Source organism: Salvelinus alpinus, chromosome 26 (assembly GCF_045679555.1).
Source record: "Salvelinus alpinus chromosome 26, SLU_Salpinus.1, whole genome shotgun sequence".
Lineage (NCBI taxonomy): Eukaryota > Metazoa > Chordata > Actinopteri > Salmoniformes > Salmonidae > Salvelinus > Salvelinus alpinus.
The window spans coordinates 20,723,365-20,746,660 of NC_092111.1; the positions used below are offsets into that span (position 1 = coordinate 20,723,365).

Genomic DNA, 23,296 nt, shown 5'->3' on the forward strand with positions numbered 1-23,296 from the left:
ATCAATATCTCCAATATGGATGTGTCTTCCTAATAATAGTTTCATTTTCATTCCTAGATGGAGAACACTTGTGACACAACTAGTATGAGTTTTTAATGATCCATTGAGGTAGCTAGACATCCTGGGTTGTTTCTAGATTCCACAAAGAGAGCAGAGCACAGTACACATGTTGCCCTCTGGTGGAAAACAGATCAACTATAAGAACACAACCATTTCAAATGAGACACATATGTTGATTGAACCAGACACTGCATTGACCATAGAAATACAACCATTCAAAATGAGCCACACTGTAGATTTTTATAACACTGTCTGCAGCTTGTGCATCAAATAGATATTGTGAAGGATAAATACCCTTCGTGATGCAGCAAGTAGTAATGATTGCTAATCACTGCCATTATGCGATTACAACTATTTATTTCTTAATTTTACTCCTATAAAACCTCACTGTTTGAAAAGGAATCTGTCCTCAAAACCAATGTTTGCTTTAACAAACCCACAAGTAATACTCAAACAAAAACCAATGGATGAAATTTGAGGTTTAAATTAGATGAGACCTACGTCAAACTCATCACCTTGAGGAAGTAACGGACACATTTGACATGTTCCCAGAACAGACAATCACATTCATTTAGCTGAACAATCCCTTAATTAGCCATCCCAGGGGCTTCCTCAGTAGATGGCGTCGTGTGAAGTAAAAAGGCAAAACTGGCGAAATGAAAGCAACACAGCAGAGACCCAGTGGGAGATTTCTCTAGGGACTAAACTAATCCTCCTCTCCCACCATCATCTCACACAGTGGAGAGAGGAGGATGGATTATTACTGTTTATTATACAAATATCAAAGATATGAATTCTAATAACCTGCATGTCACTTTGTTTAAACTTTATTTCTCTTTTCTTAACTGAATTTCATACATATCTGACAATAGGTTCCATTTCAACCAACCCCCCAATTTTCATATAAAAATAGCAAAAAATTATAATACAACTGTCTCACACACAAAACTGCTCTGTTTCTTCATAGTTTCATTAAAGCCAATCTGTACCCTCAGTTCATAGCCTTGTCTGAGTGGATTATTAAAACATCTAGCAGGCCTTGTCTGGTTAATGTTACCCTCTGTATTGACAGAAACATGGTTTTCAGTGAAACCAACGGCACTAAAAATATCCACAAAGGCAAAATCATACTGTGAATCAAACAGTCAGAGAGTGAATAGCGAGTTTATAAGACATTTTTCTGTAACAGAGCAATGTTTCATTTTGTTTAAAATAATTAATAAATAAAGCTGTAAAACAATGGTTCAAATGGACCAATCTGTGTTACAGTTAGTCTTACGATACGCTAATCTGAGGTCAGTCAGACATTACTTTGTCAGTTTAAGTGAGTTGAGCAAAAAAAATTAAACAATATACGTATGAAGCAGACAAAAAAAAACATCCAACCCAAAATAATATATTATTCTTACAAACATCTCCCTATATCAGGGATCCCTATGTCACAGCTTGTACAGTACAGGAAGTCTTGATTGATTGGTTGTCCAGAGACGTGACCACTCTCCTAACTAATACTAACCCCTCCCATTATATTGTCCAGGGAGGTGCTATGTGCAAATTGGAAATGGTACACTAGTCCCTATATAGTGCATTACCTTTGGCCAGTAGTGCACTAAGGGAAATAGGTTGCCATTTTGAATATGACTTATATTAGAAGAGAAGGGGTGGGCTTCTTCCCTGGCCACGCCTCCTTGGCGTATTTCTTCTTGCGTGGTTCGTTGAGAGCCTCGGCGGTGTAGGGTCCTGGGGCGAGGGCGAGGTTAACAGCAGGGATGGGAGTGACGAAGGGTTGTGCTGAGGCTGAGGTTGGGGAGAGGTCCACCTCTGGAGCAGGGTTAGGGAAGACTAGCGGCAGGCCCCCCAGGATAGTAGCTCCACCCTGGGCCGTGGCGGGGAGGGAGCCGGACTCTCCAATGGTGGGTGGGAGGTCTCCATAGAGCCCTCCACTGAAGGGGAAGTTCTGCATGCGTCTGGCCACAGAGTCCTCCAGACCTAGTGTAGCGTGACCCTCCATCTTCCTCTTCTGATTGGGTAGCAGGGTTTAGGGGGGAATGAGAAGATTGAAGATGGCAATATAGTAGCATCAACTGTAAAGCACTGAAGTACTCTGACAAATAGTCTTAAAAAGGGATTTATAAATAAAATGTGATTGATTGACCTCAATTTGTCAACACAACATCAACTTTTAGCATTGATTGATTGGAGATCGGTCAACACGAAGGTAATTATAGTTGTGTTTTTATATTTCTATTAGTTTAGTTTCAGTTAGTTTTCAGTTTTTATTTTGTTTTAGTTGTATACAAATACTTAGTTTTTATATTATTTAGATTCAGTTTTAGAATTAGGAACAGAAGGCGGCTTGGAGACGTGCTGTATAGTTTTTTGGGGTGTTTTTGGGCATGTCACTTCTTTCAAGTGGTGGGCAGAAATAAATAAGGTGATGGGTAAGGTCATAGGTAAGGTTAGGTTTAAATTATTAAGTCAATCTCAATGCGACTTGGATTTAAAAGGAATAGCGCTGAAACTGGTGCAAACAATATGTTCAAAAGAATTGAGTCAGCTACCTATGTATTTATTTGGACAGTGAAGCAAAAACATTTAATTTGGCTCTAATGCTCTAGCATATTAGATTTAAGATCAACTGTTCCATATGAGGTGACAGTACAGAATGTCCGCTTATATTTGAGGGTATTTTCATACATACTGTATCTGTTTTACCATTTAGAAATTAATTCAATTTATGTATCTAGTCCCCCCATTTGAAGGTGTAAAAAGTATTTGGACAAATTCACTTGTGTATTAAAGTAGTCCCCCCCAAAAATGTAGAGGTCGTGTTTCAGATTAAGTTGTGCCCAATAGAAATTAATGGTAAATAATGTATTGTGTAATTTTGGAGTGACTTTTATTGTAAATAAGAATATAATGTTTCTTAAAACCTCTACATGATCGGTGGGTCCCCCGCAGGACGGTTGAGCTAACGTAGGCTAATGCGATTAGCATGAGGTTGTAAGTAACAAGAAAATTACCCAGGACATAGACATATTAAATTCTTGTTAATCTAACTGCACTGTCCAATTTACAGTAGCTATTACAGTGAAATAATATCATGCTATTGTTTGAGGGGAGTGCACAGTTATGAAAAATTATTAACAAACCAAAACCGGCACATTTGGACAGTCTTGAAACAAAATTGTGAACATAAATGCAATGGTTCATTGGATCAGTCTAAAACTTTGCACATACACTGCTGCCATCTAGTTGCCAAAATCTACATTGCGCCTGGGTTGGAATAATACATTATGGCCTTTCTCTTGCATCTAAAAGATGGTACAAAAAAATACATGTTTTTTTTCTTTGAATTATTTTTTACCAGATCTAATGTGTTATATTCTCCTACATTTATTTCACATTTCCAAAAACTTCAAAGTGTTTCCTCTCAAATGGTATCAAGAATATGCATATCCTTCCTTCAGGTCCTGAGTTACAGGCAGTTAGATTTGGGTGTCATTTTAGGCAAAAATTGAAAAAAGGGGCAGATCCTTAAGAGGTTTTAACCTCTACATTAATGTGGATGCTACCATGATTACGGGTAATCATGAATGAATCGTGAATAAGTTAGAGGCAGAAAAAAATAAAAAGCTAGCCGCATTTACACATCAGCTTCAGTAGCTTGAAAACCATTACATTTTTGCCCATTGTTAAGATTTTTTTTTTTTTTTTTTAAATAAACATATTTCATGATGGTTTGTTTTGGTGTCAAAGATAATATTTTCAGTATAGTTTTTGTTTTTTTAAACGGTTTAGATTTGATTTTGTTTACTAAATCGTTTTTTCTTGATTTGTTTTCATTATTATAACAACAACCTTGGTCAACACAACTTTTGCAAATTTTCTCAAGAATCACCCCCAGCATAAAGTAAGAGATGGACTTGAAGAAGTTTACCTTGATCGGGACAACAGCAGTCTGTACCATGTTCCTGAAGCGCCCTACTGATGGGTCGACGTCCTCTGTAAAAACAAGAAAACACACAGGATTACATTTTGAAATGTGTGTGCGCGCGCATCTGCATTCGTGCATGGGTGTGTGTTCTTGCATGTCTGTGTGCAAGCGTGTGTGTATGGGCACGTGGGTCATCATCAACCCTAACTAACACACCTGGGTTGATGACCTCCTCCTCCTCACTGAAGGAGACCCTGCTACTCCTCCTCTTCCTCTTGGGCCTCACAATGTCCAGGTTGCCATCCTCAATGGTCAGGGTGGAGATACGCTTGTTGTGGGCCGTGTTGAACTCTGTCAGGTTCTGGAACAGGTTTAACAAGAGGATGGATGCGGTCAGGTTCATCAAACAGATGGAGAAACAAGAAAATTTTACAAAAGCTGCTTGAACAAAACAGAAATATATCTCACAAGAACTCAAGCAGTCCCCTGCCCCACACAAACACACACCTCCAGCTCAGTCTCCTCCTCAGGTAGACCCAGCAGTCCTTTGAGCTCCTCGTCCTCCCCTGCCTTCACCTCCCCTCCAGGTATGGTGTTGGTCTGGGTCTGGGGCTTCTCTCTCAGGGTGTAGACCCGCGTGGATGCCCCGAACGACATGGTGGAGTCGATGGGCACCTGCTGGGGCTTGTGGGGCTCCAGACGGATACGACCCAGGAATGTACCATGCGCTAGGGGGACAGAGTAACATGGATTGTCCTTTCAAAATATAACTTCATGTTGAAAGTTGAAGTTTACATATCTTCTACTCGGCATCTACAATGACATGGCATGACACAAACCTTTTTGTACCACGGGCCAGCAAGCTATGGTTCTCTTTCTTGAAGGAACATTTACACTGAAACAAACACTTGACAACTGACTGTCAGACAACAAAGGAACACTGCAGGATACTAAGCAGTACTAGATACTCACTGCTGTTGAGGTCGATCAGGAAAACCCTCTTGAGGTGTCTGTGGTAGACCAGGGCTGAGTGGATACGAGAACACGACTGGTGGTCTATCGTGAAGTCACACAAGTCTGGGTTCCGCCCAAACAGGTAGTATTTCTTTTCATCAATGATTAGCTTCTACCAAATGAGAAAAAAAATTGGCAGGATGAAATGTCAACAGAGTTGCCTATCTAAGGTCATGGACTGGTATTGTAATGGTTTTCTATAGAAAAAGTTTTGTAACATACACCGGATAGGTGCAGTGAAATGTGGTGTTTTACAGGGTCAGCCATAGTAGTACATCAGCCCTGGCGCAAATTAGGGTTAAGTACCTTGTTCAAGGGCAATTTAGGGTTAGGGATAAATTACTTGTGGGTCTGACTGCCTTGGAATCCAAGGGATCACTAGGTTAGGTAGGCAGAGAGAACAGACATTATTCCATGTTTGTTTAAGCACATCTTCCAACACAGTGACATGTGCAGCAACTATATAATATAGGCCCTACACCTTATAACATACTTTAAGTCTTATCATATTTAAATGAACATTAGGCTACTTGATACAAGCCATATCTTCTGCAGAGAGGCATTGCTTTTGCTTCTGTGGTAATTTTTTGTTGGGGTCGGGGTTAAGACTAGTAGACTTACCTCTACTAGCTTGTCTCCCTTCACCACATCTAGATGGAGTCCAGGGGGAGGTTTCCCTGCCCTGACAAAACACAAAATGAATGTCAATTGCATGTTGCAATTATGCTTTTATTCAAATGGCGGCTGTTTTGCCGCCTTGCTGCATAACTAGTTGATCAAGACTACGGATTTGCAATACCATTTCTTCAAATGTTTTGCATGTGTAAACTGCACAAGCAATACTGTTATTGTCTTGAGAAAGGAACATGCTTGCAAATGCTGCATAACAGTAAGCATTCTGGAACACCATACAGCTTTAGCAAACCCTGCTGCTGGATTTCACTGACAAGCTAACGTTAGAACATTCAAACAGCTAGCATACTACTGTGACTGAGCACTCAAATATCATAGCGAAGTTAACCAGATCGCTAGCTAGTTAGCTCATGTTTCTAGCAAGCAAACAAACTACATCCTATTTCGATGCGACAATCTAATTAACTTCACCGACATGGACCTTACAACACTCTACTGCATGCTTTTGATTTTTGACAGTCAAAATTATGCATTAGACATCGTAGCTGGTCTTACCATGACGGGCAGTCAAAAAGAGGTGTGTTTGTGCTTGGGTTTGCTGCCATCTTACACCGTGTACTAGTAGTGAATGCTGGGAATGTGAGGACTACAGGGAAGTCTGTAGAAAGCTGGGAATCGTAGTTTATTATGAAATAATATTATGGAAGTTAATAAACCTACTTTAATTCCCCTGGTTTAAATGTCTATGCTATATACGTTGGAGATCAAATTGTTTGGGCTAGATGTATAACAAGTTTCCCACAATTGTGGAGGTTTGTGTCAACATATTTTGTTATTTGTTTGGCAAATCAAGACAATTATGACGATTCATTATTTTCATTGCATAATGACATTTCACCAAGCAATCATTTATCCAATCAACATTTTACACTGTACATCAGCTGTCACATACCAGAGGACATCAAAACAAACTATATAAAATAAATTAGGCCACAGAGTCACCATATTTGAGAGTAAATAATCTAAATAACAAATCATAAAAAGTAACAGGCATGCATGTTGACAAACCAAAATGTTCGGTCTTTTTATTTAAAAACGTTCTATAGCCATTGATATAAGTTGACCTGAAACAACAGAAGACATTCTCTAGCCCAGGGGTAACAACTCTTACCCTATGAGGTCCGGAACCTGCTGGTTCTGTTCTACCTGATAATTGCACTCACACCTAATCAGTAACTGATTAGAGGGGAACAATGAAAACATGCAGTGGACTGGCTTCAAGGTCTAGAGTTGGGGGCCTAGCCAGTAGTAGACCTGAAATGCTTGTCGTCGATGGTGGAGAAGATGTGGCCTTCTCTGATTAGAAACTCCAAGGTCTGGCTGCATGGAGTAAAGGGGAAAAGGAAGCATTAGACCAGATAGTCTCTTTTCACTACGATTTAAAAAGAGTTCTCCCTATTGAACCCCCCCCCCCCCCCAAAAAAAGAGTATCTGTTACCTGATGGCAGTCATGCTGAGGTACCCCAGCTTAATGTCTAGCTCCTCTAGACTGATGCCCCTGGGCTTGGAGTCTGAGCAACTCCTGATCAGGTTCAACACCTTACAGGAGGAGAAATAAAGCCATTGGTCTTTTGACCAAATCACATCTTTCACATCAGATCTTTTTGAGAACTGATCTGTGAAAAAAATATCAGAATTGGACTGTGTGTAAATGTAGCCTTAACCTACAGGCCAAACTAGAATGGTCCAAACACACCAAGACAGTCGTAAAGAGGGCACGACAAAGCCTATTCCCCCTCAGGAAACTAAAAAGATTTGGCATGGGTCCTGAGATCCTCAAAAGGTTCTACAGCTGCAACATCGAGAGCATACTGACTGGTTGCATCACTGCCTGGGACAGCAATTGCTCGGCCTCTGACCGCAAGGCACTACAGAGGGTAGTGCGTACGGCCCAGTACATCACTGGGGCTAAGCTGCCTGCCATCCAGGACATCTACACCAGGCGGTGTCAGAGGAAGGCCCTAAAAATTGTCAAAGACCCCAGCCATAGACTGTTCCCTCTACTACCGCATGGCAAGCGGTACCAGAGTGCCAAGTCTAGGACAAAAAGGCTTCTCAACAGTTTTTACCCCCAAGCCATAAGACTCCTGAACAGGTAATCAAATGGCTACCTGGACTATTTGCATTGTGTGCCACCCCCAACCCCTCTTTTTACACTGCTGCTACTCTCTGTTTATCATATGCATAGTCACTTTAACCATATATACATACTACCTCAAATCAGCCTGACTAACCGGTGTCTGTATGTAGCCTCGCTACTGTATATAGCCTGTATTTTTACTGTTTTATTTCTTAACCTACCTATTGTTCACCTAATACCTTTTTTACACTACTGTTTAGAGCCTGTAAGTAAGCATTTCACTGTAAGGTCTACTACACCGGTTGTATTCAGCGCACGTGACAAATAAACTTTGATAAAATAGTTAGTTCTTGGTTGAACTGTGACTAGAAACTAATGAAGCGACTAAACTAATGAAACCGATTGTTTGACCACAAGTGAGTTGTTCTGATATTGTTGAATCTCGTTTCGCTATTGCAGAAATGTGGTAAGAGGTTAAATGGGTAATGGCAGCGAGTAGTGGGGATGAAATGGAGGGGGGGGGGGGGGGGGGGGCACACCACCGTGTCAGTTCTGATGGTATGGAGCCGAAGGATGAGAGTCAAGGACCGGAATGGTCGGTGGTGGAAAGATACAGGAAAAAGAGAGATCATGATACAGAAAGCAGTGAAGCGTCTAGTAAAGAAAGCATAAAGAGGGCCAAGGTAAGAAGTAAGAGTAGTGATGTGTTGGAGTGGAAAGTTGTGATGGTGTTTGAGACCACAGGGCCTCACACCCTATCCGACTAACTAATGCCGTAGAGAAAGAGGTAAGTGAAGTGAAATTAGCTCGGTTGATTGGAAATGGTAGATTGTTAATATTGTGTGGTAGCCAGACTCAGCAAGGGAAGATTTTGAAAATGGAAAAACTTAAATGGGAAGAAGATTAAAAGCCATGTCCCTGGTGCTTATGCTAGATTGAGGGGAGTCCCACGGGGGTCCCAATATCTATGTCCACAGATGAAGAAAATGTGAAGGGAGGCAGTGATTTAGGGCAAAAGGTTGATCAGTAGGAAAGAGGATCAAAGTAGTGAAAGCCTATCAGTGATGCTGAGGTTTGAGAAAGTCTTGCCGGGAAAAGTACAGATAGGATTCCTTAGTTTCAATATTAGAGAATTTGTCCCATGTCCACTGTGGTGTTTTAAATGCCAAATAATGGGACATGTAGCTGCTCAGTGTAAATTAATTAAAAAAGATATGCCAAGTGTGAAGGGGCATATGATTATGGTGAATGTGGAAGCAATGTGAAGGTTAAGTGCTGTAATTGTGTGTGTGTGTGTGGGGGGGGGGGGGGCACTACGTAGCATTTGGTGGATGCCGTGTACAGAGAGAGGCTAGAGAGGCTCAGAAATATAGGATCAGTCATGATGTATTGTGTACAGAGGCCATAAAATAGATTGGTAGAACTACAGTGTGGACTGATGGATCTTACATGGATGTACCTGTAGTGGACCTACTGTCTGGGCTGGTGCTTCTGATGGTCCTGGAAGTGTTGAGGCCCAGTTCAGAAATCTTGTGCTCATGAATGTGCGGTGTCAAAGGACTTCTATTGGAAAGGTTATCAATACGACTCGGGTTGTGGAAAGCAGAAATGCCAGGTTGAAGGTTATTGTGGAGACGGCAAGAAATATTGGTGGTAACAGATGTTAGTGTTGAAATGGTTATTGACATGCTGAACAATCCTAAGGGTGGAGTGTTTCAGCATGATAAAGTTTAATGGGGTTGAGGAGGGTGTGGTAGAAGTTAGGAATTTATTTTGAATTTTATTTTCATGGTAGTACAGAATTGGGCAGATCATGATTGATCGTACAGTCCACCACAGTAGGTGGTGGCATGCACTTAAACAATTGTTTGCGGACAGCCATGATATTATAGAAGGCCTAATATAGTTATTATTACACAGACAAATCCATTGTCACGTTGGTTTCAAAACTGTAAACTGAGACCAGAAACAACCCCTACCCCCTGTCCAAAGACACAAACCCTTTTCACACTACTTAGCCAAACCTAGCTAAGCTTAGCTGTGCTGGCTTCACATTTGTACTAGTTGCTGGAACTGTGCTGGAAAGGACAATGTGAAAAGAAAATATCTGAACCAACATAGTACAGTTCAGCCCTATAATCCGAGTCAGGCATTAGAAGCTAGGGTCTAGGCGTTATATGTGCTGCAGGACTAGAGAACTGACCTGGCTCTGACTGGCACTCAGCCCGTAGCTTGATGCGTCTCCATCTCCAGGATTACCACCACCACCACACGGGTTCCTGTTGTGCTGCATGTGGGCCTGCACTACCTCCAGCATGTGAGAGGTGATCTCATTCAGGTCCTCAAGGCAACAGAGGTTGACAGCCACCAATGATGTTTGGCCCTGGCAGGAAGTATGTGAAGGGGTACAGAAATGTGCCATAATCATGCAGAGAAACACTAGACTTAAAGTACTAAATCGAAAACATTTACCTGAATGATACGCAGGCTTCCAGAGACCTTGACATAAGTCCCTGGGGACACAAAAGTACTGTCCACACCAGGATCCTGTAAGGTAAATATTAAGTATATTATCTGCTATAGGAGAAACTAAAAATTATAGAAGTTGCCGATGCACTATTTCTCCCCAACCTCATTTTCATTTGAAACGTTTCTAGACGAAGACCTATAATTATCCACTTACTGCAGTGTCCACCCAGAGCTTCACGCCCAATGGTGGTCCAGTCATGTCGTCCACGGAGTACAAGACATTGTTTACTGAGGGAACCGTTCTCCTGACGATACCCACCACAGATACCTTCATCCAGAAATCAAATACAAAAACAGGTGTAGAGGTTTAATCAATGCGGCACTGCCAGGTTTTTTCTGGTTTGTGGTGAATAAAGTGTATAAACATGATATAGGACCTACTGGGAACGAGCTCTAGGTTTCTCTACCAACAGAAACACTCACCTGGTTGACCTCAATGTCACCAATGTTGAAGACTTCCCTGGCAGCCGTGGCAGACAGCAGTTGGGACACAGTGCACGGCATCATCTGGAGGACTGACCTCTGTCACAGCAGGGCAATGAAAGCGTCACATTTTGGGCCACTGAAGCTTGTCCATTTTATAAATATAAGAATGCTCGTTCAATGCATTCCAAGACAATATTGTCATTGTTCAGTTATTGGTTATGTTGTGATGGCATGAGGGTTAAAAGAAACACCTTGGTTGTCTTCTGTCCTGACTGGAAGGTGATAAATCCACCTGTGGACTGATTGTACCTGTATCCAGTTCCCATATCTGAGCCCCTGTTGTATACTTTGGAAAAACACATTGAACTGCACAACACATCTACTGAAAGCAGGTACAATGAGTGACTAAAACGTTCAAATGTGTGATATCTTAGTTGCAGGTCCCTTCAAAACTCACCTTGATTCCACTTGTAGTTGGAAGAGGGATTTTAGTTAGATTTGATCATTACAACTATCCCATAAGACTGAAAGGTGCAACGCTTGACAGATTACCACATTTCAGCTCACTAGCAAAAAACTTTAGCCAATTATCCAATTAACCAATCAGAGGCCAAAGTGTAGCAACCGTATAACCTCAGCAATCAACAAAGGGCATCTCCCACTCAATCAGCAGCTAAATAAATTGAAAACTTGCAGACAAGTTAATTCTCACTAAAACATTTACTATGATATGAAATCTAATTTTTTTTTTTTAAATCCATGTTGTTTAAAAAAAAACATTTTAATTATAACGCCATCAATTCAACAATGAATGACATTTTACAGCATTTATTGATACATTTCATTGAATCTCTTCAAAATATCTTACGACATACAAAGGAAATATTGTTAATAGAAAAGTTCGATCCCCTCATACACCTGGTTATAATGTACACTGATTATGCTTGGTGTTTATCTTCAACTGATGAGGTTTCTCGTTGCAATGGGTCCTGTTCTGAATAGGGCACTTACGATGTATGTGTTCCCAATGGCACCATATATATATATATCACATCACTACTTTGGACTAGGGCCTCTGGTCCAAAGTAGGACATTATATAGGCAATAGGGTGCCATTTTGGATGCAGATTTCACCAAAGGTGACACATCTGATGAGTCTCGTAGGATTATATTTCAGGCAACGAGCTATTTTTATCTCCATATCAAGTTCATCAGAAGCAGCAACGTGTTTGAGTAGGTGACCCCAGTTGTGCGTGTACACAATCAATACACACACACACCAATGACCAACCAACGTTCGGCCAATGAAGACATCATTATCACCACTAGCACACCAACAAAGTATCCAACTCTAATACCACTTCTGTATCAATGACAGAAGATATGGGAAGCTGAAGTAACTGTTGAAAAAAGATCCACCATCACAGCAAATATACAACTCAAACAATGTCAAGGCGCTCGTAATAATTCAGTCACATGTCCATAAACTCCTCCTTCAGCCTCTGTAGTAGCTCATATACACAAGGTGTACAAAACATTAAGAATACCTGCTCTTTCTATGACAGACTGACCAGGTGAAAGCTATGATCTCTTATTGATGTCACTTGTTAAATCCACTTCAATCAGTGTACATGAAGGGGAGACAGGCTAAAGAAGGATTTAAGACAATTGCGAATATCACAGGGGGTTGGTGGTACCTTAATTGGGGAGGACAGCATCGTGGTAATGGCTGGAGTGGAATAGTATCAGATACGTCAAACACTTGGGTTCCATGTGTTTGATGCAATTCTGTTCGCTCCTTTCCAGATATTATGAGCCATCCTCCCCTCAGCAGCCTCCACTGGTGTATATGTGCCACTCGGAGGGTGAATGGGCAAGACAAAATATTTAAGTGCCTTTGAGCGGGGTATGGTTGTATGTAGAAGGCGCACCAGTTTGAGTGTCAAGAACTGCAATGCTGGCTGGGTTTTTCACACCCAAAAAGACATCCAGCCAACTTGACACACCTGTGGGAACCATTGGAGACAACATTGGCCAGCATCCCTGTGGAATCCTTTCGACACCTTGTAGAGTCCATGCCCTAATGAATTGATGCTGTTCTGAGAGCAAAAGTGGATGCAATTCAATATTAGGAAGGTGTTCCTATTGTTTTGTACACAGTGTATATTCATGAATCAATGAGTACATATCATTAATTTATAAGTCCAAAAATGGATGTATACTGAACAAAAATTTAAACACAGCATGTAAAGTGTTGGTCCCATGTTTTATGAGCAGAAAAAATATCCCAGAAATATTCCATATGCACAAAAACCTTATTTCTCTCAAATTGTGTGCACATCCCTATTAGTGAGCATTTCTCCTTTGCCAAAATAATCGATCCACCTGACAGGTGTGGCATATCAAGAAGCTGATTAAACAGCATGGTCATTACACAGATGCACCTTGTGCTGGGGACAATAAAAGGCCACTAAAATGTGCAGTTTCGTCACAACACAATGCCACAATTGTCTCAATTTTGAGGGAGTGCGCAATTGACATGCTGACTGCAGGAATGTCCACCAGAGCTGTTGCCAGAGAATTGAATGTTAATTTTTCTACCATAAGCCGACCTCCAACGTCATTTTAGATAATTTGGCAGTACCTCCAACCGACCTCACAACCGCAGACCACGTGTAACCACGCCAGCCCAGAACCTCCACATCTGGCTTCTTCACCTGCGGGATCATCTGAGACCAGCCACCAGCTGATGAAACTGAGAAGGAATTCTGTCTGTAATAATGCCCTTTTGTGGGGCAAAATCTCATTCTGATTGGTTCAGCCTGGCTCCCAAGCCTATGGCTGCACCCCTGCCCAGTCATGTGAAATTCATAAACTAGGGCCTAATCAATTCATTTCAATTGACTGGATTTTTTTTTTTTTAATGAACTGTATCTCAGTAAAATCTTTTAAATTGTTACGTTTATATTTTTGTTAAATATAGCAACTGCTGACTGTGCTTCAGATATTTTATTAAAGGGGCAATCAATGCTAATATTGTAGGGGTAAAACAGCAGAGATAAAAACCCAAAAGCCAAAACTCTGAACAAAATGTGCCTGGCCACCACAACAATCACACAATGTAGTGCTAGGTGCTAGTATGTGGAGATATTAAAATAAGGCATAAAGTATGTTAATATCAAAGACAAGAGGATTTTGGCAATGGAAGACATTTAAAAAAGGCAATAATGCAGGTTAATGTTGGCGACAGCCAGCTCGTATGAAATACATTTTAAAACTTATGCCACTGTTTGAATGACACACTAAAACTACATTTTTCTGATATTGATAACATTTTCATTTTCACAAGTGTTAGAAGCGCACAAATTATGACCTGCAAGGCAATAGGCCTGGGTTCGCCAGAGAGCACCTTCCTTTACCTCTGACACCTACACCAAACGTAGTAGGCTTAGTATGAGTCTGTCGGAAGGAAGCGTGGAGAAAGGGATTACCGTTAAATCCAGCGGGACCCAGGGGAAACAGAGGTGTGTGTCTGTTCTGGGGAAACAGAGGTGAAAACTGACAGTGAGAGGAGATCAGGTTAAAACACAAAATTGTATTTTTTTTTAATAGAACCTCTGGGCTCAGGGACAACTGTGTGCGCGCTGTGCTGCCTCCATCTCCTCTCTGAAGGGAAAGGCATTGCATGCATAAGTAGACGTTCTGTGTGCTGACAATACACCGGTGTGTGTGTGTGTAAGAGAGACTTCTTGTTTGCTGTTTGACAATATATCCTCCCAGGCCCCTAGTAAACACTGTTTCTCAAGGTGATAGATAATAGCATGGTAAGTTATGAAAAAGGAAAATAACAAAATAAAAGTGCATTTTTTAATCAAGTGATTGCCAGTGAAGTCATACCCCTAACCATTCCGTTCACACAGGTTTCATTCGGAACTACACTGGCCTTCAGTTGTGAGAATTCAAGTCTAAATTCAAGCACTATATTTTAAAAATACAAGCAGAACATTGGCTCTTCGGTTAAATACATCAATGTTAGTTTGGGGAAACAACACATTCCTTTATGTGTTTTGAATAAGCAGCTTGCTGTCTCTGGACTTTAAATTATGGTGACTCAAGTTAATTACATTCCAAACACTCCATTCCTCAAAATAATTTTCATTATGGGGCAATCATGACACATTCCAGGACAATTATGACACTGGCTGACTGAGGTTATGCTAGGTTATGTCTGGGCTGGGGGTTATGCTAGATTATGTCTGGGCTGGGCTGGCATACCAAGACCTAGCCTGATCCCATAGTTGGCTCAGGGCTAGCTCAGAATACCGTCCTATGTGATATGTCATGTTTCTCTCTCTTCAAACAGCCAGTTGTCTACAAATCCCAACCAACAGTATATCTTCGATTTTACCTGAGCAGTGGGAAGAGTGTGTGTGTGTGTTGGTGGGGAGGAGCAGGGTGTGGTCACAGAATACTGGTAAAACCAGCCGTGCACAGTTTACGATCACTGAGGCGTGTCTAAATTGGAATTTAATTGCATCATATCTACACAGGATGCGGTCTCCCTGTATCATAAATTGCATCCAAAGTACGATTATTAGCACCGAGACTGGGGTGGAATTTGTAGGCAAACAACTAAAGAGAGTTAGAGTTAAAGTTAACAGGTTAGCCTAAACCACCGGGGTGGCTAGCAACACCTCTCCTTCTGAGAGACAAACAGCTGAATGTGCTTATGGACAGCCTTGCTCTGTTAACATTCAAAACAAACATTTTTACAGACTGGCTATCAACCTGTTGAGCTAGGTTTACCAGTAGTCCTACATCTGACCCAGTATCCAACTGCAAAGCCAAAATCTTTGCAACATTTGAATTGTTCCCTTAAAAGAAAAACAAACGCCCATTGTGTGGCCTCGGCCACCAGAGCTAACAGTGGTGAATTAGGACTAGATACAAGTGCTTGATGTTGTGACTACAAGTCCCATGGTCCACTCTCCTCCTATCCACTCCAATTATCACGTGTCCCAGTCGAGCTCTCTGCAGGCGATCCTGACCAGTCGGAGCTCCAGTTCAAAGGCGTCAGGCCTCTCCTGAGGGTTGAACGACAGCATCTCCCTGATCAGCTGTTTCATGCCCGCGTTCATGCTCTTCATCCTGGCCGGGATCAGCAGCTCCATCTTGGGGTTCTCCAGGAGCGCCTCCCCGAGGGGCACGATCTCCTCCCCCTGCTGCACGTAGCTTCCCAGGAGCTCCTTCTGGGTCTCCACGTCAACGAACGTGATCCGCTCCACCATGGCCCAGATGATGATGCCCAGGGCAAAGATGTCTGCTTTAGCCGTGTAGTGGCCCTCCCACACCTCTGGAGCCATGTAGAAGTCCGTGCCGCACGCTGTGGAGAGGAAACACTTGTTGACGGAGGCTGGTTCCTCAGGGTTGAGGCCCGACGTGGAGCAGACCTTTGACAGCCCGAAGTCTGCCACCTTCAGGGTGGGCTCGGGGGTTCCCGCCAAGGTCCTTCCCTGGGAGATGAGGATGTTGTCAGGCTTCAGGTCCCGGTGGATGATCTGGTTTCGGTGCAGGAAGGCCAGGGCACTTCCTAACTGCAGCATGAAGCTGGTGTTGGTCTTGCGGCTGGGTTTACGGGACAGCAAGTAAGCGTTCATATCTCCTCCGTCACAGAAGTCCATAACAAACCACAGATAGTAGGCACAGCACGGGTCAAAGGTTATCTCTCCCTTCAGAGATGTCTCCACCAGCTGGAGATAGAACAGAGACAACAGAAAGGCCATCAGAAAGGCCATTAGTATTAACAGTACATCATATAGTAATTCAGCAGACAGCCAGACACAATCCAAAACAGACACTGTATATACAGGCATTCAGTATGTGCCCATGCAGGAATTTTGCCCAAAACCGTGGGGTTGCCAGCACCATGCTCTAACCAATGACTGCATGACAGCCATTGGCACCACATAAGAGATGAGAGCAATGCTCTGTATTCTGGAACACTTGGCTCGCTTCAGAAAATGTCACCAATAAGATTAATGCTGAACTGACTGCTGAACAGATCAAAAAGAAATCGTTCAAAAAGGCTGCTGGGAGCCAGCCGACAGGCTCTGTGTCAATTCCCATCACGTTTCAGAGGAAATGCTAACTGGAGGAAAATTACTAAGAAATCAGAACAAAATCTACCTGACAGGGAAATAGGGAAATTGATTATGTAATCTAAAACACAGTGGCAGTCCTGATTATTGATAAGCCAAGATGGGAGAAGAAAAACACTTCTATTAAATTACTTGAGGGGGGGGAGAAGAGAATTTTCAACAATAACGCAAAACTGCCTTGTCTCGTGCCATTGGCTTTGAATTGACAGCGTGACTGGCAGCCTCCTCTGTGAGCCGTCAAATGGAGGGGTGTGTGTGTTGTCGGTTTATCTGTCTCGCTGGCTCCTTGTGTTTTTTTGTTTTCAATCAAAACTCGTTGTGACGGCTCTGATCTTAAAAAGACTTCTGCTGGATGAACTGGGTTAATCAAGCACACATCTCCTTTTGACAGCTGACCAGATCAAAAACCTATCCTCTCCCATAGAAAATGTGCTGCAGGATTTTGACATACACACACCAGCAGCAAAACTATTTGGGTTTTGAATTACAGACAAATCAAATGCCTGACAATCTTTATGGTACAAAACAACACATTGACAGTCCCACCACTTAGGGAAAACCAGTCTGTACACAAAATTGGTCAGTGAGCCAAGCCATCCGTAACCTAATAGATTGAAATAATTCACCAGCATTGCCAGTCAGATAATACAGTCCCTGGCCTCTGATCTATTATAATGATGGTTCCTCCCCCACCCCACACGGTAATCCTGTCCCATTATCTAAATGTTCTCCCTCTATAAGCAGCAGTAGAACAAGAAAAGAAGACTCGGTCGGAAACAAAGGATTCTGGGAAAGCGGCCAAGCCCAACATGCTGCAGTGTTTAACAAGCTTGTAGAGCGTGTCGGACAATGTATGCAAGTGTGACAATGGCCCACGTGCCGCTGAGAGGCTACAATCAGTTGTTGCCAGGCCCTTTAAACCCTCAGTGAGCCAAGAGGGAGGAACATGTTGTTGGTAACAGACTAGACAGATTGGCCGGGAGAGAGGAGTCCCTTTAAACCACAGTGCTCAATGAGGACATGAGATGCCCCCTTAAAAACCAGTGTTGAAGGCACCACCTGACAACACAGAGCCACAAGGATGACTAGCTAAACAGAACACAGTCTTCTGAACTAACTAGTCACAGTATGAACACTCTGTAGAGGCATCCAACATGCTGAATGAGAGGCCAAAACACTGGAAGCAACAATAGCTAACGCCTTGAATTACTAGCAAACACTGGACTACCCATGTCGGTCACCTCTGTGTCCGTCGGTACAGCAGTGTACTCAGCCACTTGTGTGGCTGGCAACAATATGTAGAACAGCCAGAAGGGAAAACAATCAAACACTCCCTTTATCAAGTAGCGTGACTGTGCTCAATGTCCAATACATCATCCTATAGCCAACATTGTGATCTACGGAGTGTGTGCATCTGTCCTGTCTTGTTCTACATAATTCAATCGTTATGGTATGTTTGTTACATTAAGTTGTGTTATTGTAAACTTATGTTATGGTAAATGTATTTAGGCTATCCTGGTATTGTGTTTTCTATCACTTCTATAATTGCCCTTTGGTGAATTGAGTTTAGGACTTCAAAAAGAAGCTTCTCCACTAACATTCTACCCATCAACATAATCAGATTCCTGCACCTCTGCTCTGACCACATACTCTTCAGCTGCAAAGTTGCTTCTCAGCATATGCGAGACAGAACCTTGAGGTTGAATGGTAAGTTCCGCCCTGCCAGCGTAGATCCGTTTGTGAGGTTCTTCTGTGGCCTTTCAACAGATATGCTCAAGATGTGTTTCCTCTGGTCTGAATTTGTACTCTTCCATGTGCTTACAATGTGTTTGAACTAGGGCCTTACTCATAAGTATCTGATGATATGTTAAGTAGGCTACATAAAGTTTGATATTTGGTGGGGGGATTCAGTGGGGGGATTCAAAAACTAGGCCCATCCTTAAAACCTACACATAAACCCACTTGTAGGCTTGGGGGCATCCAGATTCTCATACTGACAGTGTGCCATACCGGGATATCCACGGCTCTTCATCCAGGAGGGGAATTCTCTGCTGTTACCAAGCGAAGCTTGATTTTGGAATAAGCTAACCACTTAACTAGCAACTAAATTAGCAAACAAAACGCACAACTGCAGAGCATTTTAGCACATTTTAGACAGTTAAGATATCTAGCAGACAAACAGTTGTGAATTCCATACTGCAACTAAATCACCTGACCCGTGCTGAACAACAGTGAGTGACTCACAAGGCTCCAGTCTCTCATCATTATGTGCTTGTAAACAAACGCCACATGACTGGGGACTACCGGTAAGCTTCATAATGGAAAATTATGTGAAAGGTGACATATTGCACAAGTTGATGCAGGCATTTACTTAAGTACCAACAAATATTCAAATGTACTTCAACTTCAAAAAATAGTTGAGGTATTGACGGTATTAAAAAAATATATTTAGCCCGTGGCTATTTCCAAATACTCCAGTATACTATATACCACCCAAGCCTATCCTCCTGGAGCCTATTTGAAGACATCATATATAACCCTCTCCTGTCCGCTAGCAGAGTCCTTTCATATGAGCAACCCTGTCACATTGACAAAGGGAAACCTGAACCCCAGTAGCTCTCCCATCTCCCCCAGTTGTTTTTGCCTCCTCCCCTTTCTGTACATTTGATGCAATGCATTGCTTTTACTACAGTTCTAATTTATTACATTTTAATTATTTACTCATCTATTGTTTGTACTCATTGTGTATCCCTGTGCTTCATGTGTAAAAGGTGGTATCTGTACATTGTGTTTTAAGTCTATTATATATACATCCAGGTATAGCAGGGAGCTGGAGCTCTGGTTCATCCTCTGGACAGGTCTATCTGCATTTTACTACAGCTAGCCTTTTATTTATCAATCTTTCTAGCCATTCATCCATATAAAATGTATTACCTCTAGGTACAGTGGGGAGCTGGACCCGTGGCTCATCCTCTGAGCCAGATCATCCCTCTGCAGGACACACTCCTCCAGGTGGATGACGTTGGGGTGCTGGCTCTGGATACTGCTCAGGGCCCAGAATTCCCTGAGGGCCAGCTCTACATTCTCTGGGCTGTGGCAGCGGATCTTCTTCACTGCCACCCGGGCCCCAGTGCGTTTCACCAGCGCCTCGTACACCACGCCGTAGCTGCCACGCCCTACCTCCTGGATCAGGTCGTACTTCGGCTGGCTGCTCACCATCCTCTTCCTCACTGTGGGGGGGGGGGGGGGGGCAGGATGGAGGCGGTGGGGTTAATGGGGTACCACTGATTGTTGTTGAGAGCTAGGTGGTCAGCAGAACAAACTGAGAATGTAACCCTGATGACCCTCAGTTACTGAATAATATCCCAACAAGGTGAGTTTATCCGTCATACTAAATTAAGAAATGCATATCTGTGAGTTGACATGACAGCCCCTGCTCCTGACCACATCAAAACCCATAGCTATAGGCCTAGTCTAGATGTAGTCTGATTAATTTTATCTCAGGAAAATGAACTAGCCAAGTGACACACTGTCAGATGGATGACACAAATAACAGTGTTTAAATTTTAGCAAGTAAAATAGGACAGTTGACTTTCTACCCACAAGATAGCACTTGATCATGACTCCCAGTCCATTAAATTACACATAGGAGTCATTGAAGGAAGGCGTATTCTGTACTGGGGAGTTTTGAGAGCTAACACTCGGCCTGAACATTAAAATGCGTTACGGTTTGGAAGCATAAAGACGTTATCTTCCATATCAGCAAGAAATCATACTTATTAGAACAGTTCTCATTGATACCTGGCCATAGAGCGTTAGGGTACCCACCCGGCCATAGAGCGTTAGGGTACCCACCCGGCCATAGAGCGTTAGGGTACCCACCCGGCCATAGAGGGATAGGGTACCCACCCGGCCATAGAGGGATAGGGTACCCACCCGGCCATAGAGGGATAGGGTACCCACCCGGCCATATCACCATACAGCGCATGTTTACGGGTGACAATTAGCTATCTAGCATGCCCCGAACACCTGTGTGTACCAAAAGGCGGCCACGAGAAATGTTTGATCACTGAAAAATATTGTCGATGATAAAAACCAGTTAAAACAGTGTACATAAGTGTATATTTTGCATTTGTGAAATTATTTGATGTGATACTAAAAGTAACAAGCTTTATGTTTCTATACTGAACAAAAATACAAATGCAACAATTTCAAAGATTTTACTGAGTCACAGTTCATAAGGAAATCAGTATATTGAAATATGTTCATTAGGCCATAATCTATAGATTTCACATGACTGGACAGGGATGCAACCATGGGGAGCCAGGCCCAGCCAATCAGAATGAGTGTTTACCTCACAAAAGGATTCATTACAGACAGTAATACTCCTCTAAAACAACATTGGAGGCAACATCAGGTTAGAGAAATTAACATTACATTCTCTGGCAACAGCTCTGGTGGACATTCTTGCCGTCAGCATGCCAATTGCACACTCCCTAAACTTGAGACATCTGTGACATTGTGTTGTGTGGCAAAACTGCACATTTTAAAGTGGCCTATTGCTGTCCCCAGCACAAGGTGCATCTGTGTAATGATCATGCTGTTTAATCAGCTTCTTGTTATGCCACACCTGTCAGGTGAATGGATTGTCTTGACAAAGGATACATGCTCACTAAATGGAATGTAAACAAATTTGTGCACCAAAATTGAGCATAACAAGCTTTTTGTGTATATTGTACATTTCTGGGATCTTTTATTTCAGCTCATGGAACATCGGACCAACACTTTACATGTTGCGTTTATATTTTTGTTCAGTGTTGAACCGTATCGCAATTTAGGATTCATTTCACGTTTAGATTGAGTTTTTGGCTGCCTGAGCCAGTCTACCTCTGACGATATCATATAAAGTCCTTGGACTTTATTAGGCTCCAAACGATTACATATTGGACTACCCGCAAGAGAGCAAATGTGAACACCTCAGAGGCCAAAGCATGCGACATGTAAACAAATCAACATTGCCCCCTCACAGATTTTACCTGTTATTTGCGCACTAACGCATTGCTGACAGCTACAGCATTTGAGGGGAAAGTTAGCTATGCCATTTCCTGACATGTGAGCCTACTGCACAAATATGTAAGAATAAATAAACTACTATCTTACTATCAAATAGTAAGTTCAGTGTAATTAGCTAAACTCGAGGAGAATTAGCTTGCTAGCTAACACGGAAGCGAAACTGTTTTTAGCTAGCTAGCAAGCAAAGGAAGAAAATGCTGGCTAAAAATACAATAATAGTTTGTTAGAATCATAACTACCGTTAGCTAGCTATATACATGTAAATTATATGTTGCTATGTTACCACAGGGGAATGTAGACAAGTTAGCTAGCTAGTTCAGTACCTTATCTCAGGGTTTCCCCAAACTCGGTCCTGGGTCCCCCGCCCGCTAGGTGCAGGTTTTTGCCCTAGCGTTACATTAAATAAATCAAAGATTGGTGATTTTTTTTATTTAACTAGGCAAGTCAGTTTAGAAAACAAATTATTATTTACAATGCCGGCCTGATGAGTTGGTTATTTTGAATCAGATGTGTAGTGATTGGGCAAAAACCAAAACGTGAACACGGGGGGGTGACCCGGCCTTACGTAAAGTAAACTACCTAACTAGTTAGCTTGTTCAAATCGTGGACACCTTTATTGTCCTTCTGCGCTAGCTTATTCTGGCTCCGCACAATTCGGCTAGCTAACGTAACGCAGTCCCACACGACCAAGCACCATGTCGCACGGGCAGACAAAAGAGCTGGCTTCTTCTGAAGACGAGGAAAGGAAACAGAGTAGCTAACTATAAATCTAGCAAGCTACACATTTACCTGTTTTCGTCTTCCCTCAACGATTCATTTGTTGTTGACTTTCTCTGGCAGACAAGACAAGGTCCGTGCTGAATGATCGCAAACCTGCAGCTCAAGTACCCCGTCAACAGCGCGCGCCCGCTTGCACGCTCCCAAAACAACACAGCCAGGGTGCTCTACAGCAGCAGCCGTTGGAAATACTGCCCCCTTCCTTTCACTTTTTTGTTGTTGAGCCTTTTGTGCAAACCTCCAGCTAGCTGAAAGGGGAAATAAGTGTTCCCCCGTTCATTGCATAGCTTTAAATTAGTGGAGGCTGCTGAGGGGAGGACGGCTTATAATAATGACTGGAACGGAGCGCATTGAATGGATAAAAAACTGGAAACCATGTGTTTGATGTATTTGATACCATTCCACTGATTCCGCTCCAACCGTTACCACGAGCCCGTCTTCCCCAATTAAGGTGCCACCAACTTCCTGTGTCAGACCATGCCCATTGATTCTTGCCCTGGCAACTCCCTCCCATATTCTACTGAAAAGCTTAATTACACCAGTAAAACG

General features: G+C 42.4%; 3 protein-coding genes across 8 annotated transcripts; all 3 read right to left on the minus strand.

The window, feature by feature from the left end:
• Positions 1–871: 871 nt before the first annotated feature.
• Positions 872–6,950, minus strand: LOC139554907 (nuclear inhibitor of protein phosphatase 1-like). Of its 3 annotated transcripts, XM_071368171.1 has the most exons (8): positions 6,200–6,255; positions 5,633–5,693; positions 5,318–5,389; positions 4,970–5,123; positions 4,505–4,725; positions 4,214–4,358; positions 4,001–4,065; positions 872–2,080 (listed from the first exon to the last, which is right to left on the minus strand). In XM_071368171.1, the coding sequence occupies exons 5-8, from the start codon at positions 4,652–4,654 to the stop codon at positions 1,703–1,705; spliced, it is 738 nt and encodes a 245-aa protein (XP_071224272.1). In that variant the 5' UTR covers positions 4,655–4,725; positions 4,970–5,123; positions 5,318–5,389; positions 5,633–5,693; positions 6,200–6,255; the 3' UTR covers positions 872–1,702. The 3 variants fall into 3 exon arrangements, with proteins under 3 accessions (XP_071224272.1, XP_071224270.1, XP_071224271.1); XM_071368169.1 differs by lacking the exons at positions 5,318–5,389; positions 6,200–6,255 and adding an exon at positions 6,816–6,950; XM_071368170.1 differs by lacking the exon at positions 5,318–5,389 and having other exon boundaries at positions 6,200–6,377.
• Positions 6,515–11,426, minus strand: LOC139554909 (replication protein A 32 kDa subunit-like). 3 transcript variants are annotated; one of them, XM_071368176.1, is made up of 8 exons: positions 11,197–11,426; positions 10,991–11,085; positions 10,737–10,835; positions 10,468–10,581; positions 10,257–10,331; positions 9,988–10,167; positions 7,143–7,243; positions 6,515–7,024 (listed from the first exon to the last, which is right to left on the minus strand). In XM_071368176.1, exons 2-8 carry the CDS (start codon positions 11,063–11,065, stop codon positions 6,943–6,945), a joined length of 726 nt encoding a protein of 241 aa, XP_071224277.1. In that variant the 5' UTR covers positions 11,066–11,085; positions 11,197–11,426; the 3' UTR covers positions 6,515–6,942. The 3 variants fall into 3 exon arrangements, with proteins under 3 accessions (XP_071224277.1, XP_071224278.1, XP_071224276.1); XM_071368177.1 differs by lacking the exon at positions 10,991–11,085; XM_071368175.1 differs by lacking the exon at positions 11,197–11,426 and having other exon boundaries at positions 10,991–11,184.
• Positions 11,427–11,551: 125 nt separating this feature from the next.
• Positions 11,552–23,006, minus strand: LOC139554908 (serine/threonine-protein kinase pdik1l). 2 transcript variants are annotated; one of them, XM_071368173.1, is made up of 3 exons: positions 22,760–23,006; positions 19,832–20,127; positions 11,552–16,489 (listed from the first exon to the last, which is right to left on the minus strand). In XM_071368173.1, exons 2-3 carry the CDS (start codon positions 20,114–20,116, stop codon positions 15,749–15,751), a joined length of 1,026 nt encoding a protein of 341 aa, XP_071224274.1. In that variant the 5' UTR covers positions 20,117–20,127; positions 22,760–23,006; the 3' UTR covers positions 11,552–15,748. The 2 variants fall into 2 exon arrangements, with proteins under 2 accessions (XP_071224274.1, XP_071224275.1); XM_071368174.1 differs by lacking the exon at positions 22,760–23,006 and adding an exon at positions 22,294–22,424.
• Between the last annotated feature and the right edge of the window lie 290 nt (positions 23,007–23,296).

Excerpts from the sequence above, each read along its gene's own strand:
- LOC139554907 (XM_071368169.1), bottom strand. The coding sequence starts at position 6,907 with ATGTTTTCATTGTTCCCCTCTAATCAGTTACTGATTAGGTGTGAGTGC. Across the intron at positions 5,124-5,632 it reads AGGGAGACAAGCTAGTAGAG|AAGCTAATCATTGATGAAAA; the intron begins GTAAGTCTACTA and ends CTCATTTGGTAG. Across the intron at positions 4,726-4,969 it reads CCTGATCGACCTCAACAGCA|CGCATGGTACATTCCTGGGT; the intron begins GTGAGTATCTAG and ends CTGTCCCCCTAG.
- LOC139554909 (XM_071368175.1), bottom strand. The coding sequence starts at position 11,101 with ATGTGTTTTTCCAAAGTATACAACAGGGGCTCAGATATGGGAACTGGA. Across the intron at positions 10,582-10,736 it reads GTGACATTGAGGTCAACCAG|GTATCTGTGGTGGGTATCGT; the intron begins GTGAGTGTTTCT and ends TTCTGGATGAAG. Across the intron at positions 10,168-10,256 it reads GAAGCCTGCGTATCATTCAG|GGCCAAACATCATTGGTGGC; the intron begins GTAAATGTTTTC and ends ACTTCCTGCCAG.
- LOC139554908 (XM_071368173.1), bottom strand. The coding sequence starts at position 20,116 with ATGGTGAGCAGCCAGCCGAAGTACGACCTGATCCAGGAGGTAGGGCGT. Across the intron at positions 16,490-19,831 it reads GCTCCCCACTGTACCTAGAG|CTGGTGGAGACATCTCTGAA; the intron begins GTAATACATTTT and ends TTCTATCTCCAG.